Source organism: Cololabis saira, chromosome 5 (assembly GCF_033807715.1).
Source record: "Cololabis saira isolate AMF1-May2022 chromosome 5, fColSai1.1, whole genome shotgun sequence".
Lineage (NCBI taxonomy): Eukaryota > Metazoa > Chordata > Actinopteri > Beloniformes > Belonidae > Cololabis > Cololabis saira.
Window position 1 is genome coordinate 122,270 of NC_084591.1, and position 19,138 is coordinate 141,407.

The window sequence follows — 19,138 nt, forward strand, 5'->3', positions numbered from 1 at the left end:
TTAAGTTTGGCCGAGCAATAAGCGTCCGAATTTTCGCCTTTTTTTTTTTGCTTTTTGGCATCTATCGTTGCCACGGTAACACTTTTGACTGAGAAAAATAATGCCCATCGAAGCACGATGGAGACACATCCAACGATGTATGGCATGCATGGGTGCACATTGCGGTTCGGGCAGCATTAACAGATGGTTTGTTCACATGCTCCCCCATACAAATGCATAGGTTTTTGTTGTCATTTATGTCCGTAAATAAAGTGAAACAATCACTTTGAACTGTAAGACTTGAATTGTGAAAAAAACATATTGCTTTTACATTTTACTCTCACAGAACCAGTTCCTCCTGCTGGGATAAAAGTCTCTAACGTCACCAGGGACTCACTGTCTCTGCAATGGGATCCTCCAGCTGGTGAAGTGGAGTCTTGCATTGTGACCTGCTGCAGTGGAGGAGAAACTGTGGAAAAGAAGACAACAAAGACAAACAGTGTTACGTTCAGCAGCCTGAAGCCAGGAGTGTCTTATTCCCTCCATGTTTCTGCACAACTGAGAAACGGAACTACAAGCACCCCAGCTTCAATAACTGCCGAAACAGGTAAGTCAAAGAAACCATTACATTAATTAACCTAATTTTCCAGTTTCACATCATGTTGTTACATTAAGGGTTTAAATATAGATATCACAGCATTGCAGCAGTTAAAAGGATTTCAGCCTTTTTGGTTTTTGGAACGTAATATTTAGGAAATATAGGGATAAAGTTACAAAAATCTTGTCAGAATACTAGTGTAAAACAGTGTGTCTGTGTTTAAAACAATGAGCTGATGTCTTTTTTCTTCTGGTAAATTTTTGTTGTCCAAGTTTCTTACTGGGTAAATTCTATGCCTGAGTTGGCTGTGAGCAGCTGCTGCCCTATAGAGTGATGTCTGGTTCAGCTTTATCCCTCACATATATGTATGTATATGTATATATATATATATATATATATATATATATATATATATATATTTATATATATATATATGTATGTATGTGGAGTGGAGGATGGTTTGTCTCCGTGGAGTATATTTATGATAATGTACGCCTGGAAGGGCATTATCCCGCTTATACCACGGTCACTTACCAAAAAACATAAATATAAATCAGTTATTCATGCTTTAATGTGTTTTCAGTTGAAATCTTTATTTTTATAACAAGCCACAGCGGAGCGGCTAAGCGACTATTTAACCTCTCGTCTGCAGCCGTTGGAGCCTGGTAGTTTTTACCACCTGAGGCTCTGACTAATACCTGGAACAATCACTACCGTCCCATAAGAACCTGGTAGTTTTTACCACCTGAGAGTCTGACTAATACCTGGAACAATCACTACCGTCCCATAAGAACTTGGTAGTTTTTACCACCTGAGAGTCTGACTAATACCTGGAACAATCACTACCGTCTCATAAGAACCTGGTAGTTTTTACCACCTGAGGGTCTGACTAATACCTGGAACAATCACTACCGTCCCATAAGAACCTTAATGGACACAGTGTTGACTTCTCCAGTAACTAGGATGGACCAGAGATACGACTTAGCAACGGGGGATATTCTAGTCCGCTCAGCTCCGCTCGGCTATGCTAAATGACATTTTTTTTTTAATTGAAAGTAAAATTTTTCAAAAGCCGAAATAATTATGATGCTGAGGTTGTAGGGTCTTTTAGTGCCAATCGGGCCGAGTGTTTGTAAATTTGAACGATGTCGCTACGATTAAGTTTGGCCGAGCAATAAGCGTCCGAATTTTCGCCTTTTTTTTTTGCTTTTTGGCATCTAGCGTTGCCACGGTAACACTTTTGACTGAGAAAAATAATGCCCATCGAAGCACGATGGAGACACATCCAACGATGTATGGCATGCATGGGTGCACATTGCGGTTCGGGCAGCATTAACAGATGGTTTGTTCACATGCTCCCCCATACAAATGCATAGGTTTTTGTTGTCATTTATGTCTGTAAATAAAGAGAAACAATCACTTTGAACTGTAAGACTTGAATTGTGAAAAAAACATATTGATTTTACATTTTCCTCTCACAGAACCAGTTCCTCCTACTGGGATAAAAGTCTCTAACGTCACCAGGGACTCACTGTCTCTGCAATGGGATCCTGGGATCCCAGCTGGTGAAGTGGAGTCTTGCATTGTGACCTGCTGCAGTGGAGGAGAAACTGTGGAAAAGAGGACAACAAAGACAAACAGTGTTACGTTCAGCAGCCTGAAGCCAGGAGTGTCTTATTCCCTCCATGTTTCTGCACAACTGAGAAACGGAACTACAAGCACCCCAGCTTCAATAACTGCCCAAACAGGTAAGTCAAAGAAACCATTACATTAATTAACTTAATTTTCCAGTTTCACATCATGTTGTTACATTAAGGGTTTAAATATAGATATCACAGCATTACGGCAGTCAAAAGGATTTCAGCCTTTTTGGTTTTTGTAACGTAATATTTAGGAAATATAGGGATAAAGTTACAAAAATCTTGTCAGAATACTAGTGTAAAACAGTGTGTCTGTGTTTAAAACAATGAGCTGATGTCTTTTTTCTTCTGGTAAATTTTTGTTGTCCAAGTTTCTTACTGGGTAAATTCTATGCCTGAGTTGGCTGTGAGCAGCTGCTGCCCTATAGAGTGATGTCTGGTTCAGCTTTATCCCTCACATATATGTATGTGTATATATATATATGTGTATATATATATATATATATATATATATATATATATATATATATATATATATATATATATATATATATATATATATATATATGTATGTGGAGTGGAGGATGGTTTGTCTCCGTGGAGTATATTTATGATAATGTACGCCTGGAAGGGCATTATCCCGCTTATACCACGGTCACTTACCAAAAAACATAAATATAAATCAGTTATTCATGCTTTAATGTGTTTTCAGTTGAAATCTTTATTTTTATAACAAGCCACAGCGGAGCGGCTAAGCGACTATTTAACCTCTCGTCTGCAGCCGTTGGAGCCTGGTAGTTTTTACCACCTGAGGCTCTGACTAATACCTGGAACAATCACTACCGTCCCATAAGAACCTGGTAGTTTTTACCACCTGAGAGTCTGACTAATACCTGGAACAATCACTACCGTCCCATAAGAACCTGGTAGTTTTTACCACCTGAGGGTCTGACTAATACCTGGAACAATCACTACCTTAGGGTCTGACTAATACCTGGAACAATCACTACCGTCCCATAAGAACCTTAATGGACACAGTGTTGACTTCTCCAGTAACTAGGATGGACCAGAGATACGACTTAGCAACGGGGGATATTCTAGTCCGCTCAGCTCCGCTCGGCTATGCTAAATGACATTTTTTTTTTAATTGAAAGTAAAATTTTTCAAAAGCCGAAATAATTATGATGCTGAGGTTGTAGGGTCTTTTAGTGCCAATCGGGCCGAGTGTTTGTAAATTTGAACGATGTCGCTACGATTAAGTTTGGCCGAGCAATAAGCGTCCGAATTTTCGCCTTTTTTTTTTGCTTTTTGGCATCTAGCGTTGCCACGGTAACACTTTTGACTGAGAAAAATAATGCCCATCGAAGCACGATGGAGACACATCCAACGATGTATGGCATGCATGGGTGCACATTGCGGTTCGGGCAGCATTAACAGATGGTTTGTTCACATGCTCCCCCATACAAATGCATAGGTTTTTGTTGTCATTTATGTCTGTAAATAAAGAGAAACAATCACTTTGAACTGTAAGACTTGAATTGTGAAAAAAACATATTGATTTTACATTTTCCTCTCACAGAACCAGTTCCTCCTACTGGGATAAAAGTCTCTAACGTCACCAGGGACTCACTGTCTCTGCAATGGGATCCTGGGATCCCAGCTGGTGAAGTGGAGTCTTGCATTGTGACCTGCTGCAGTGGAGGAGAAACTGTGGAAAAGAGGACAACAAAGACAAACAGTGTTACGTTCAGCAGCCTGAAGCCAGGAGTGTCTTATTCCCTCCATGTTTCTGCACAACTGAGAAACGGAACTACAAGCACCCCAGCTTCAATAACTGCCCAAACAGGTAAGTCAAAGAAACCATTACATTAATTAACTTAATTTTCCAGTTTCACATCATGTTGTTACATTAAGGGTTTAAATATAGATATCACAGCATTACAGCAGTCAAAAGGATTTCAGCCTTTTTGGTTTTTGTAACGTAATATTTAGGAAATATAGGGATAAAGTTACAAAAATCTTGTCAGAATACTAGTGTAAAACAGTGTGTCTGTGTTTAAAACAATGAGCTGATGTCTTTTTTCTTCTGGTAAATTTTTGTTGTCCAAGTTTCTTACTGGGTAAATTCTATGCCTGAGTTGGCTGTGAGCAGCTGCTGCCCTATAGAGTGATGTCTGGTTCAGCTCCCAAGTGAAGTCTAATTTCCACATTCACTTTTAAAATGTATTATGTTGACAATGAACAAAAATAATATGTCTGTTCGGATCTTTTAGGTTTGCCCTCCGAATGGGCGGCAGGCAGCACACAAATGGCAACAACTCGTGCTTCTATTTGTTGGTTTTTATTTTTCCACAAATTGCACAGGTTATAAACCTGGGGAAACAAATAATATAATCAGAATATAATAAAGAATATAATAATTCATCAGAATAGATCATCAGAAATGAGAATGTATTTAACTATTATAAAGGCTTTCCCACAATAAAGTATCCTATTATGCATTTAGTTAATGTAAAGAAATATTCTTTATCCCAAACAAACATTCAATCATTTTAAATAATTAACCAATGATAAACATTTTAACTTAGTATTATTTTAGAAAACCCATTAATCATTAATTCAGAAACCTAGTAACATTTCATCAATGCAATGCAGATCCATTTAAATGTAGCCTAGGCTATGCACACACAGTAGACTGACTATATACTATGCAAATCAAACATAACATAACAATTGATTATTACTACAATTGTTGTCATCATTATTATTATCATCATTCGATTTAATTCTAAATGTTACATGCTGAACAATGATAGCAATAATCATGTCAAACAATTGAACTATCTTGCATGTTTCCATGCGCAGCGATTCCAAACTACATTTCCCACAATGCCTAGCGTTGGTGACATCACAGAGCTACTCGCAAGCCCCCGGAAGGAGGCAGAATCAAACGCTGTTATGAATGAAAGTTTACAAACACCGACAGCGCAACAATGCAACACCAAACGGGAACAATCACATCTTTCAAAATGGATTATACAGATCAAAACGCTACAAGGCTATGAGAGCAATCAGCAGTTTGGAAAGGTAAGAACAAGTACACATACCGATGGCTTGTGAGCTCCTGTCATGTCAACGTTCGGTCCATCAATGATAGCCTACCGTGGACTCCATTTCATAGCCAGCTCAGCATAGACTGCGCACGTGCACACACTGCATCCATTGCACACGGCCAAAAAGCAGCAAAACCACTCCTCTGAACACATGATTAGAATATTGTTTTTGTTCTCCCGTTAAATAAACTATAATGTTAATGGTTTTAATCAAGAATATAATATGAATTAATCAGTTTTTTAAATCTTCAAGGCCAAAATCTTAACACCTCCCACTTGGCCGAGTGATCAAAGATCCAAAGAGGCCACATAACCATACTTGCGGAAATTCAAATTAAAGTCCAACCTTCATAGGTATAAGCTAAACTAAGAATCTTTTTTTTTTTTTTCCTTTTTTTTTTTTTTTTCAAAGTCTCAAGCACAACTTAACTAGGGAGGTAGATTCCACCACCTTTCCTCCCACTGAGTGTAGGTTTTCCCTTGAACCACTCAGCCGCCTCCCAGGGTTACCCGCTAACTAAACAGTTCACAGAGTCTTTTGGGTACCCGTGGTGAGGACTTAGTTTACCTCTTTCTGGTCTTCAACAGGAATCAGTACCACCAGCCGTCGTACATCTCTCCGAAGGACGATGGTCGTGGGTAGAGTACAGTCTGTCTCCCGGGCTCTGGATACGTAGGGGGCAGGAAGTCCTAGGCAGGTTGTCACATCTGCGTCCCGGATAACCCCTTTCGCGTCCGGATACGTTAAGACGATGCGTCCGAGCCGGAATTGTCCTCTCAGGGCGTTCTGAGTCAGGGCAATCTTGACGCTCCGCTCTGTTCGATGCCACTTGTGCCGGATAAACAAGTTTGGGCTTGCTAGTTTGCTCCACTTTGCCCAGAACTTGTCAACACCAGCTTGGACAGCCCTCAACCTGCGCCAGGGGTGGGTTTCCACGTCGATCCCGTGCATGTCTCCTCCTTGACCGGTGCGCCTTAGGATAAGGGAGTTGGGAGTCAGGTACTCCACTGTGTCCTCTTGCTCCTTTGCATTGGCATCGATGGGCCGCTCGTTGGTTAAGTTGGCAGCTGAGTAGAGGAGGGTCTGGAACTCCCCCCAGGTGTAGCAGCTTTTTGATCCGCCAAGGCTGTTAAGAGCTCTCTTGATGAGTCAGCTGGATGAAAGTCCCACTGCCATGCAGTACCGTTTTTTCCTGCCACATTCTTGACCGATGCCCTCTGTAGACAGGCGAGGTACCTGTGTAGTTCTTTTAGTGCCGGCTTAGCACCCACAAAGTTTGTGCCTCTGTCTGACCATAACTTCCTGGGGTGCCCCCTCAGCGCAGTGAATCGGGAGAAAGCCTGAAGGAAGCTCTCGGAAGAGAGGTCGTCGACGAGATCAGCGTGGACAGCCCTGGAAGCCATGCAGCAATACACGACTCCCCAGACTTTTTTCTTGGTTCTTTTCTTTACGGCGTCCCTCACCTCGAAGGGGCCGAAAAGGTCCAGTGGGGTATATTCGAAAGGATTTGCTCTGCTGGTACGCTCTTGAGGGAGGTCACTCATTACTTGCTGGCACAGCTTGGCTCTTTGCTTTTTGCAAGTGATGCACTCATTAACCACCTTCTTGACAGTCCTTCTCCCTTGTACCACCCAGGCTTTTCTTCTTGTGCGCAGCAATGTGGCTGCAACGCCTTCATGATTTGTCTCATGAGCTTCTCGAGCCAGCAACGTCCCTAGCCATGATTTGAAGGGAATCAAAGGTACGGCTACTCTGTCTTCATTCCAAGACTGGACTCTCCCGCCGCAATGGAGGAGACCGGTGTTGCGGTCTCTAGCCACAACTAGGTGGTTCAGAGTTGTGTCTCGAAAGTCTACACAGGCTTGAGCTGCAATGGCCAGGTCTTGGAAAGCCAGTGATCTTTCTTGTGCAGAGAGTTCAGACATCCTCGCCTCCCACTTTGCAGACTCTGAGGCTTGGTCTAGTTTATTCAGCCAGGATTCTGCCGCTCTTCTGACCCAGGCTACAGTGCCACATAGTTTTGACAAGCTACTGAACCGTTTGGGCTCAACAAGTCACACAAGACCCAAGGCCCAGGGTTTCCTCTTCAGTCTCTCTGCCGATGGAGTGGGACCTTGGTCTTTTGGTGATGAAATGTCTCCCATGTTTGTTCCAGAGTCAGTGCTTGAGGGATCTGAGGCCTTCTGTGACTGAGCCCTTGTGACGACAGCCGAGAACGCCTTTCTCTGCAGTCTTTTGATGTCATCAGCGACATTGGTCAGGATTGCACTGGCCATCTCCACAGGCCACTCAGATTCAGGCAATCTCAGGAATTCTGGACCTTGTTGCCACTCTGACTCTTGGTCGAGCTCCTCGGGACTTGCTCCCCTTGTGAGGATGTCTGCTATATTGTGGTTTCCATCAACCCACTTCCAGTCTTCTACTGGTCCAGCCATTTGGATCTCTCCAATTCGGTTGGCGAAGAAAGTCTGATAGCCATAACTATCCTTTTTTATTGCTCCCAGGATAGTTTGGCTATCCACTAGGTGGACCCAGTGTGTGACTTTGATGCGGCAATGCTTTTCAAAGTATTTCTTCAGACGAACTGCGAAGACAGCGCCGCATAGCTCGGCTTTAATCACGTCCCCTTTCTGGTCGAGGGGAGTCAGTTTGGCCTTTGACTCAACCAACCTTATGATGACCCCATCTTGTGTCTCCCAACGAAGGTAAAGCACAGCACCATAGGAAGCCTCACTCCCATCTGAGAATGTGACTCCTACTGGTTGGCCTTTTGCTCCGAGAGGTGTGAGGCTTCTCTCAAACTTGATTTGGCCAAGTCGCACGTACTCCTCAAACAGTCTAATGGAAGCCTCTCTCAGTTTTGGTGAGAGTGGGTCATCCCAGGTGTCTTTAGTTGGGTTGCTTGCTTCTTGGTAGGACTGCCTCACGAGCATGGCTCCTTTCTGCTTAGCAGGCGTGGCAAGTCCAATAGGGTCGTAGAACCCAGCGACCTGGCTTAGTAGGACTCGACGGGTCAAGGGGTCTGGAGTCCATGAACTGGATGAGGTGAGGTGACGTGAGAGGACGCTGGCACTGATTGTTTGCCGCTTCTCCGTCAGAACTACGCAGCTTTTACCTATTTTTCTACTTTTAAATCAGTGTCAAAGTTAGTTTTAAAGTCAGTCTTTTAGTCTTAGTTTTTTTCTTGTTTTTTTTTCTTGTCTGTTCGGCAACTCTACGGCCAACAGCAAGCCATACTGCTGTTATTACAACCCGGACGGCTTGCCTACCTCTGACATCTGGCTGGCTCCAGCTTTTCACCCCCTGGAGCATCGGATTACCTCCAAACTCTTCACCTGGCCCAGCTGTCGGCTCTTCAGCATCGTTGTGAGGCTAAAGCGGTCTCGCCGGGTTCTGCCCCGGAGCGAGGAAACCACAACAAACCTCCGCAGCCATCCGCCGCCAGCTGCCAGCCCTCGGGCCCCCGGTGAATAAGCATTTATCCGGGTCCTGCCCTAAAGCGGAGAGTCGAGCTGGCATTGTAGGCTACTGTGACTGTGAGGCTAAAGCGGCCGGGCTACGTCTGCCTCGGACCGCAGCAATCCTCCTCAGTTAGCCCCGAGTGCTACCGGCTAACAACATCCAGGGCTTCCAACTCCCTGCAACGATGCTGCTACATTACTCCATCTCACGCCTCCTTCACCTGAACAGCCACGCAATTCCAACGTGTGTTTCAGTCATCAAACATCTGGGACTTCTTCGCAGACCACGTTACATCCACAGAAGTTCCCGGCATAACTCTGTTTACTCCCAGCCCGGCCACAACATTCCATCCACCCGCTCAGCTGAGCGCCCCGTCGCATCTGTTCTACGTCATCAGAACACTGCCGCCTCCAGAGCTTGTAGCCTTGGAAACACCGCAAGAATGTTACAGCCCGGGCGGCAGCAGGGAAAATGTGGAGTGGATTTCCATGTACTCATTCCCATTCAGAGACACACCATTCTACCAACAGTCAAAATAGAGCTTTTTAATGCTCAATCCCTCACTCTCAAAGCTCCTCTCATCAACGAACATATTCTGGATAAGAGCTTGGATGTCATGTGTCTCACTGAAACCTGGCACAGGCCTGGGGTTTTCTCAAGCCTTAATGCAGCCTGTCCACCAGGTTACTGCTACATACAGAAAGCCCGCAGTACTGGTCGGGGTGGTGGCCTTGCCATTTTTCACAAAAATGAGCTGGAAATATCACCCTTCCCTCTCACCCCTCCATCCTCTTTTGAATGCCTTGCTGTTCACTGTAAACCACCTCTCCAAATGACAATACTGCTTATCTACCGGCCACCCAAACTGAAACCAAATTCTGTCTTCATCTCTGAAATCCATGACCTTCTCACATCACTCTGCACCTCATCCTCAAACATAATAATCCTTGGAGATGCCAACATTCACGTCGACGACCCCTCCTGCCCCTTTGCATCTGAATTCCTGCAACTCATCAACTCCCTCAACCTCTCACAGCATGTCCATGTCCCCACACACAGGAAGGGCCACACACTCGATTTGGTCATCACTGACACTGCTCCAGTCAGCAATCTGGTCGCATATGAAATGGGAGTGTCCGATCACAAGGCCATTTCCTTCATCCTGCCATTTCCCTCCTCCCACGCTAAACCCAAACGTCAAATAAACTTCAGGAGCTTAAAAAACATAAACCCAGACACCCTGACTGCAGACCTCAACCATCTCTCCTCTACCACCCATTCATCAGCCACTGAGTCGGTGGCATTCTACAATTCCTCACTGAGCAGTCTCCTTGACACCCATGCCCCACTTCAAAGCAGAACTGTCAGATTTTCCCGTTCAGCTCCATGGTTCACTTCCGAGCTGCGAAAAATGAAGGCGGCTGGCCGTGTCCTAGAACGGCGTCATATTACATCTGGTCTAACGGTACACAAATTGGCCTACAGGGACCACCAAAAGGCATACTCCGAGGCCCTCAGAAAGACACGGACCAACTTCTACTCCAACATCATCAATAACAACCCTGGCAACTCTAAACAGCTCTTTTCAACCATAGACCACTTCCTAAAACCACAAACCCCCTCAAACAGAGCAGCCACAACCGAACAGTGTGACGAATTCCATGCATTCTTCAAAACAAAAGTCGACAATATTCGTTCCTCCCTCTCCGCCCCCCCTAATTCTTCTGCCCCAACAGCCAGCCCACAGCCTGGGCCTTCCCAGCCTCTCTGCTGCTTTTCTTCCACCACGCAGCAGGAGGTTGAAGACACCATCGGCCGCATGAAGCCCTCCACCTGTTCCCTGGACCCCCTTCCCACATCCCTGGTCAAACTGCACAGCAAAGCCATAAGCCCCCTGATCACTGAAGCAATTAACATCTCCCTTCAGTCCGGCCATGTTCCTCCAGCTCTGAAAACGGCCATCATCACCCCACTTCTCAAAAAACCCACCCTAGACCCAGAACTCCATGCCAACTACAGACCCATCTCCAACCTGCCATTCCTCTCCAAGGTCCTGGAGAAAATAGTTGCCGCCCAATTACATCATCACCTGAACAGCAATAACCTCGCTGAAAAATTCCAGTCTGGTTTCCGCTCCGCTCACAGTACTGAAACAGCTCTGGTCAGGGTCACCAACGACATTCTAATGGCAGCTGATGGCGGCTCCCCTTCCCTCCTCATCCTCCTGGATCTCACAGCCGCTTTTGACACCGTCGACCACACCATCCTGCTACACCGCCTTCACTCCAACATCGGACTCCACAATACCGCCCTGGACTGGTTCAGATCATATCTGGCCGAAAGGACCGAGTACATCTCCTTGGGAGGCGTTAAATCCCGGACCCAGCCCGTCACCTGTGGTGTCCCTCAGGGATCTGTACTTGGCCCCACCCTCTTCACCCTGTACATGCTTCCCCTCGGCAGTGTCATCAGCAGACACGGTTTGGCCTTCCACTGCTATGCTGACGACACACAGCTATATATAAAACTGGACCCATCTGCTGCAGAGTCATCCTCAGCCACACTCACCATCTGCCTGGAGGAGATCAAGGCGTGGATGAAACAGAACTTTCTACAACTCAACAGCGGCAAAACAGAAGCCATGCTCATCGGCACCCCGCACCAGGTCAAGTCATCTCCCATCACCTGCATCACCTTTTCTGGCCAGGATATCCCTCTGTCATCCGTCATCACCAACCTAGGTGTCAGAATGGACCCCCACCTCAACTATGAGGCCCACATCAATCACCTCCGTCAAACATCCTTCTTCCACCTCAAAAACATCGCCAAACTCCGCCCCATCGTGTCCCCGAAAGATGCAGAAAAACTGGTCCACGCCTTTGTCTCCTCCAGGCTTGATTATTGCAACGCACTTCTCATCGGGATCCCAAGCAAGAGCCTCAAAAAGCTTCAGTACATCCAGAACAGTGCTGCTAGGATCCTGATGAGAGTGCGCAAATATGACCACATCACTCCCATCCTCCACTCACTGCACTGGCTCCCCATCTCCTCCCGGACTGAATTCAAGATCTCCCTACTCACGTACCAATGCATCCACGGCAACGCTCCCCCTTACCTCAAGGAGCTGATTCATCCTCAGCCCCCCACTCGCACCCGTTCAGCAAACAAGAACAACCTCCTCAAACCCACCTTGACTAAACTGGTCACAATGGGAGACCGGGCCTTCTGCTCCGTTGCCCCTAAACTATGGAATACCCTCCCCGCCCACCTGAGAGAACCACAGACAATTGACTCTTTTAAGAGAGGGCTCAAAACCCACCTTTTTAAGAAAGCATATGCCAGCTATGATAAATGATTTTATTCTATTTTTCTATTTTTTTTTATTTTTTTTTTACTTTCTTGTAGCACTTTGAGATTCTCGAATGGAAAGTGCGTTATAAACTAAATGTATTATTATTATTGTTACTTCTGACTTCACCTTCATGTAAATCAATTCCCGTCCTCATCTTCCCTCGCTTCTTTGAGAAGTTGATAGATGTCATTATCCGAAGCGTGTCAGACTCTGGTTCGTAACCGACTCCTAGCGCCATGCTCTCCTCTTCACTCATCTGGTTGGGTAGCACCAGAGTTTTGGGCGCAGTCACAATTGTCTTGTCGATGGAGTTGGCTGCAGTTCCTGACCTCCCACTTTGACCAGAGAAGAGCCACGGTTTCAGGGAGAAGCCTCCAGCTTTTAAGATCTCTTCGACCCCTGTGGTGATCTTCTCTAGTGTCTTGATGTTATCGTGGGATGTCAATATGTCATCGACATAACTGTCTTCTACCAAAACTCTGCGTTCTTCCTCCATGGCCGTGAACTGGGGCAGGTTTGCCGTTTCTCTCATGGCTACCTGAGCAATGCACCCAGCAGGTTTATCACCGATGTTGACTCTCACAACGGCGAAGACTTCGATCTCATCCTCTGGGTTGTCTCTCCAGAGGAATCGATGTAGGTGGACTTCCTTGTCTTTCAGCCACACTGAGTTATACATTTTGCGCATGTCACCTAGTGCAGCGCACAACCCAGTTCTGAACCTCAGAAGGACTCCTCTTATTGGATTCAGGACGTCCGGTCCCTTGTGTAGAAGGTCATTCAAACTCACCCCCAGGAACTCTTGGCTACTGTTCCACACGATTCTCACGGGGGTGGTTGAAGAGTGAGGATTTGGAGCGACAAGATGGCTTATGTACCAGCGCGGTCCCTCCCAGTTGTCGAGTTCCTCTTCAGTGAGTTTAGCGGCAGCTCCCCTTGATACCATCTCGCGGATTTGCTCTTTGTACGCAGCCTTCCACTCGGGCTCCCTCTCAAGACGTTTCTCCGTGTTGCGGAAAGTTGCCTCCACTGCACGTCTGTTGTCAGGAAGCGTTGCAGGGTCTCCTTTCCAGGGGTAGGATGCGTCCCAATGAGGGGATTCACTGTGCTTGTCTGCTTGGACATAGGTAAGGCATCCTTTGATCTTCTCAAGGTCTCTTTCCTCTCCTAGAGTCATTTCTTTGCCTCCAGGGTGACATCTCCCGCACTTGCATCCACCACATTGAGGGACGCATGCAGCGCCGACACTGTCCCACTTGAACCAGTCAATCAGGTCTTTGTTCAGCTGCCGTACTGCGGACAACTGGCACTCGAGCTCCTGTCTGGACTTGGTTAGGAGCCTCAAGGATCTCTCTGTAGGCCCTTGAGGCGGTCCTCATTGTGCGTGCGAAGTGAGTTTCAGACCTGTGTATTGCTAGGTCTATCACTTCGAAGAGGTCAGGATGACTTCCACCGACCGTTTTCCCCAGGGGACCGTCCCAAAGGACGAGATCTCCCTCGATTTGAACAGGCTGTGGAACCAAGCGACCCTCTCGATGACTAATCAGCAGGTCAATCTTCTCAGGGCGGACCAAGTCATTTGCTGTGACATTTGGGAAGAATTTTTGCAGTTGCTGTGGCGTGACTGCCTGGTTGACCTGAGCAATGCTTTCCAAGCCATAACAGAGGAGCTTGTGCTCCGCCACTGTCCCTTTGGGAGTCTTTACTCGTAGTCTCAGGGAGTACCTTTTGGTAGCGACTGTCTTCTCCATTCCTCCAACACCTTGTACAAACAACTTGATGTTTTCACCTTTTAGCTGTAGACGTTCTGCTGCTTCGTGTGAGATGTAATTTGTATCTGATGCAAGATCAATCAACGTGCCGATCAGTTGGCCTGAGTTCGTAGTGGCCTCGAGTAGCATCATAACAACTGGGTACTCTCTTGGTTCACTTTCGGTGCTGCTGCACACGGTCGTCGAGATTTTGTTCGAGAAAGCTTCTTTGAACACCGCTATCATTTCAGGGGGAAGTTTTGACATTAGTTCCTCCTGTTTCTCTGTCAGTCCCAGTCCCTTTTTCTCTGCTTTTGCACCACTCTTCTTGTCTTTGTTGGTCTGTGGGATTGGGCAGAGCAAGTAGTTGTGGTCTGAAGATCCCCTTTTATGGCAGTCCTCCTTTGAGCAGAGAAACCTTTGAGTGCAGCTGCTGTCTTCACCATGCACACGTAAACACTTGAAGCATGATCCAGACCTTCTCAGCTGAGCCTTCTTGCTCGACAGGTTCATCTTCTTGAAGACTTTGCAGGCAAACAGTCTCCCACCATGCTCCTCGTCTCCACAAGCGATGGACGAGCTTGGATGAGAGTCTTTTGGGGTGTTTCCTGATGTAGCTTTGGTAAAAGCTTTCCTCTCTTTATTATTTTCCTTCCATTTCTCAGGATATTCAGGTGAACTAAGCTGCAGCTGCTCCAACTCCTCGAGAATGTCCTCCTGCTTTCTTAGGTACTGCAGTAGGCAATCAAAGTGGTTGCGTGATGAGAACCCGCTTGCAGGGTCACTCTTATGTGTTAGCCACTTTTCCTTCATGGAGTCGGGCAGCTTGCTCTCAATAGACTGTGCCACCACCCGAGTCTTCACAGCATCTTCCTCCCCCAGTACTTGGAGATCACGCAACGCTCTCACCACAGCCTGGATCAATTCGATCGTCTTCCTAGGGTTGTTGCCCTTTACAGGAGGAAGTCCGTGAACCTCTTTTGAGATGAGCAGCACAATCCTAGGCTTGTTCCCGTATTTGTTGTCTAGTAGTCTGAACACGTCGTCAGTGGATCCGCAGCTTGACAGCACAAGGTCTCTCTTGACTTTCTCATCCAGGCTGCCTAGGAGATGGAATTTCCTCACATTGTCCAACCCATATGGGTTCCCAAGCTGCTGAAGATCCTCCCACTCAGCTTTCCACCGGTAGTAATCTCTTATGTTACCGGAAAACATGGGTAGGCGTGCTCTCTCTAGAGTGATGTGGGGCTTGAAGTTGTAGGCCCCAGGAGGCGTGCCAGAACCAGCTTGCAGTGCGGTTGAGATGGTATGTCGTGAGCTTGACTGAGCACTATGGGGCAGATTTGAGGGCATAGTTTGAAAGCCTTGAGGCTGCACGTCGTGGACAGGGGTTTGAGTCTCTGTTTGGACAGACGGGTCAGGGTCTGGGTGAGCCGTCGTGGGCTGCTCAATGGCCTTGCCCTGCATTTTGTCCTGGTTTTTATCCTCAACATCTGGCTCCGCCTGCTTTTTGTCCTCCTCCTCGTCGTCCTCGGTCGGCTCATTCATTGACTAATTTAGTGCATTCAAAGATCTCCCGTTCCATCTCTATTACTACTATTCTCTATTTCCCAGCTCGCGATCCCTCCGATTCAACTGTTGGTAGTCTGATGCCTCGGCCTGGTCCATGGCTAATTCAGCCTCTTCAGCGAGGGTGTTAAAAGCCTGTTCTGCAAACCTGGTCCAGAAGCTTTTTTTGAGTACGTCTTCGGTTTCATCAAATTTCTGGTCGCACTGAGTCGTTTTTTTGTCGTCGACATCCTCCGCCTTCTTTGTAGCGTCGACATCCTCCATTTCTCTCAGGGCTGTGGCATAATCAAACCCTGCATCTCGGACTCTTGTGTACTCCACTTTAAGGGTTCTCCATTCGCCCCTTAGTTCATTTTCACTAAGAGCATTAGCCCTGGAGATGAGATGATTAGCTCTTTTAGTAAAAGCGGTTTGGATTGCAGTACGCTTCAGCTTCAGCTTCTCCAGCTCCTGGGCTGCGTCCGCCACCTTGTTTCCTCTTGCGTTGACTTTCAAGCTTTATGGCGACTGGGCAGTCCTCTTGTCAGGCTGTTTCTCCTCTTCTTGGCTGTAGCTTATTTTGTCTTGCAGGTTAGCAGATGAGCAGCAGTCCTCAGGGAAGGGCTGGCTGTCCGGGCTTGGTCCTCTCCACAGGACCGGGCCGCGGTTTATAACTGTTCGGATCTTTTAGGTTTGCCCTCCGAATGGGCGGCAGGCAGCACACAAATGGCAAAAACTCGTGCTTCTATTTGTTGGTTTTTATTTTTCCACAAATTGCACAGGTTATAAACCTGGGGAAACAAATAATATAATCAGAATATAATAAAGAATATAATAATTCATCAGAATAGATCATCAGAAATGAGAATGTATTTAACTATTATAAAGGCTTTCCCACAATAAAGTATCCTATTATGCATTTACTTAATGTAAAGAAATATTCTTTATCCCAAACAAACATTCAATCATTTTAAATAATTAACCAATGATAAACATTTTAACTTAGTATTATTTTAGAAAACCCATTAATCATTAATTCAGAAACCTAGTAACATTTCATCAATGCAATGCAGATCCATTTAAATGTAGCCTAGGCTATGCACACACAGTAGACTGACTATATACTATGCAAATCAAACATAACATAACAATTGATTATTACTACAATTGTTGTCATCATTATTATTATCATCATTCGATTTAATTCTAAATGTTACATGCTGAACAATGATAGCAATAATCATGTCAAACAATTGAACTATCTTGCATGTTTCCATGCGCAGCGATTCCAAACTACATTTCCCACAATGCCTAGCGTTGGTGACATCACAGAGCTACTCGCGAGCCCCCGGAAGGAGGCAGAATCAAACGCTGTTATGAATGAAAGTTTTACAAACACCGACAGCGCAACAATGCAACACCAAACGGGAACAATCACAACATCTTTCAAAATGGATTATACAGATCAAAACGCTACAAGGCTATGAGAGCAATCAGCAGTTTGGAAAGGTAAGAACAAGTACACATACCGATGGCTTGTGAGCTCCTGTCATGTCAACGTTCGGTCCATCAATGATAGCCTACCGTGGACTCCATTCATAGCCAGCTCAGCATAGACTGCGCACGTGCACACACTGCATCCATTGCACACGGCCAAAAAGCAGCAAAACCACTCCTCTGAACACATGATACACATGAACACATGATATTATCATTTATGACTTTACAAAATATTACAATTGTAGCCGTTTGGGGCTCCATTAGATAGATAGATAGATATAGATAGATAGATAGATAGATAGATAGATAGATAGATAGATAGGGATCAGCTGTTTTCGGAGATCAAAACCCGCCGTGGACGGAGCGAACTACTGGTAAAAAGTTAATTAAAAAGCAACGAAAATAAGAACACAAGATGCCACCAAAGAAAGCATCAAGTCAATCAGTTACCGTCACGAGCACAATTGAAGACGATATGGAGGAAATAAAAAAATCTCTGAATTACCTGACCCAAGAGATGAGCTCAGTAGCTAAACAGCAAGTTACGCTGCTGGAGCTCGTGAGTGAAGTCAGGCAGCTAAAAACTCAGTTGAAAGAAAAGGACAAAATAATCAATGGTCTGGAACGAAGAGTTGATGAATTGGAACAATATTCCAGAATGGAGGATCTGATTATAAGCGGGCTGGAGACAAAGCATCGATCCTACGCAAGAACAGCAGCTACGCTCCCAGGAGCCAAAGAAGGCGAGGAGCTGCGTCCAGAAGAGCAGGAGACGCTGGAAACCGAAATAATAAACTTCTTTGAAGGGAAAAATATGACCATCCAGAAGGATAGCATCGCGACATGCCATACACTCCCCAGGAAGGACAGCAAAGCCAAACCGGCAATAATCATACGCTTTGTAAGTAGGAAACACAAAATAGAGCTGCTACGCCAGGGCAAGCTGCTGAAGGGGACCGCGGTGTACATCAACGAACATCTGACAAAAAAGAACGCTGAGATCGCCCGAGAGGCCCGCTACCTGTGGAAACAGAAAAAAATCCAAGCTACGTGGGTAAGAAACTGCAAAGTTTTTATTAAAACAAAGGGATCTACACCCGAAGAAAGCAAGGTGATCACGGTAAGAGAGCTGCAAGATCTAGCCCGGTTCAAATGAGGAACCAGATTTATACCGTGACTCAAAGGTTAGAGTTTAATATGGTGAAACTCCACTTAAGTTTATTTGATCCTTTTTCCACTCTTTTAATTTTTCTATCTATTTTTTCTTTTGAGTTACCACTCGAAAGAGAAGATGCTCATGACATGGATTGCATTCATTTTTTGTATGGAGTATTTTTTCCTTGGATTTTTAATATATTTTGCATGGATTATTCCCGCCCTGCTTGGAGCGGGTTTATTCTTGCGTTGCCACTTGACCGGTCTCGCAAATGGCTTTCTAGACAATGTTTTGGGCTTCCTATCCTTATTTTAAGGACCTTGGCCTTGATGGCACGGACAGTAACTGAAAGACAGTGCTGTTTTTGTTGTTTATGGATATGTTTTTGTATCGAACTGAAGTGGATGCTTTTTCTATATTTTTTCTTCTCAGAGGACAATGACATGCATTCATGGCTGTGTTTGATTTATGGCGGCTCAGACTTTAAGTTTAAGGAAAGCCGTTTGTTGATTTTGTTTTTTCGTTTATTTTGTGGGGGGATTCTGGATTCTGGTATGTGTGTGTGTGAGCATGTTTGCGTGTGTGCGTTGATTTTGTCCATTCGGTTATTTGATTCTGGTGTGTGCGTATGTGTGTGCTTGCTTGTGAACAAAAGGAACAAACTGCAAGGCTGTGTGTGCGGAGAGCAATTGTTGCCCATACAAAGTAATTATGGCGTTTTGTGTTGAGGATTATTTGTTTCCGTTTGGAGGAGTGGAGGATGGAGAAATCATAGACACAGACACAGATACATCATGCTTAGAGGGAAATGTGAACAGTTTATATAGTAAATATGAAAATTTGAATTTTAAAACCTTTGATCGCAATGAGCACAAACTTTATGGTATTGACCAAAATCTTGATCCAGACAATAATTTCTATAATACTATAAGTAATAACTGTGAATACTATACAGATGAACAATTTATTAGTAATGTCAACATGGAAGGTGCCCTGTCACTAGTGCATTTCAACAGCAGAAGCCTATACAGAAACTTC

General features: G+C 45.3%; 1 protein-coding gene across 2 annotated transcripts in view; it reads left to right on the forward strand.

Annotated features, from left to right (window-relative positions):
- LOC133443624 (interferon-induced very large GTPase 1-like) overlaps window positions 1-19,138 on the forward strand; it is a 64,822-nt gene that overhangs the window by 35,325 nt on the left and 10,359 nt on the right. Inside the window, exons 6-8 of one of the 2 annotated variants that reach the window (XM_061720700.1) lie at window positions 326-586; window positions 2,059-2,325; window positions 3,797-4,063. In XM_061720700.1, coding sequence (XP_061576684.1) covers window positions 326-586; window positions 2,059-2,325; window positions 3,797-4,063 — 795 coding nt within the window. The remainder of the gene's footprint in view (window positions 1-325; window positions 587-2,058; window positions 2,326-3,796; window positions 4,064-19,138) is intronic. The other variant, XM_061720702.1, reaches the window with a different exon arrangement.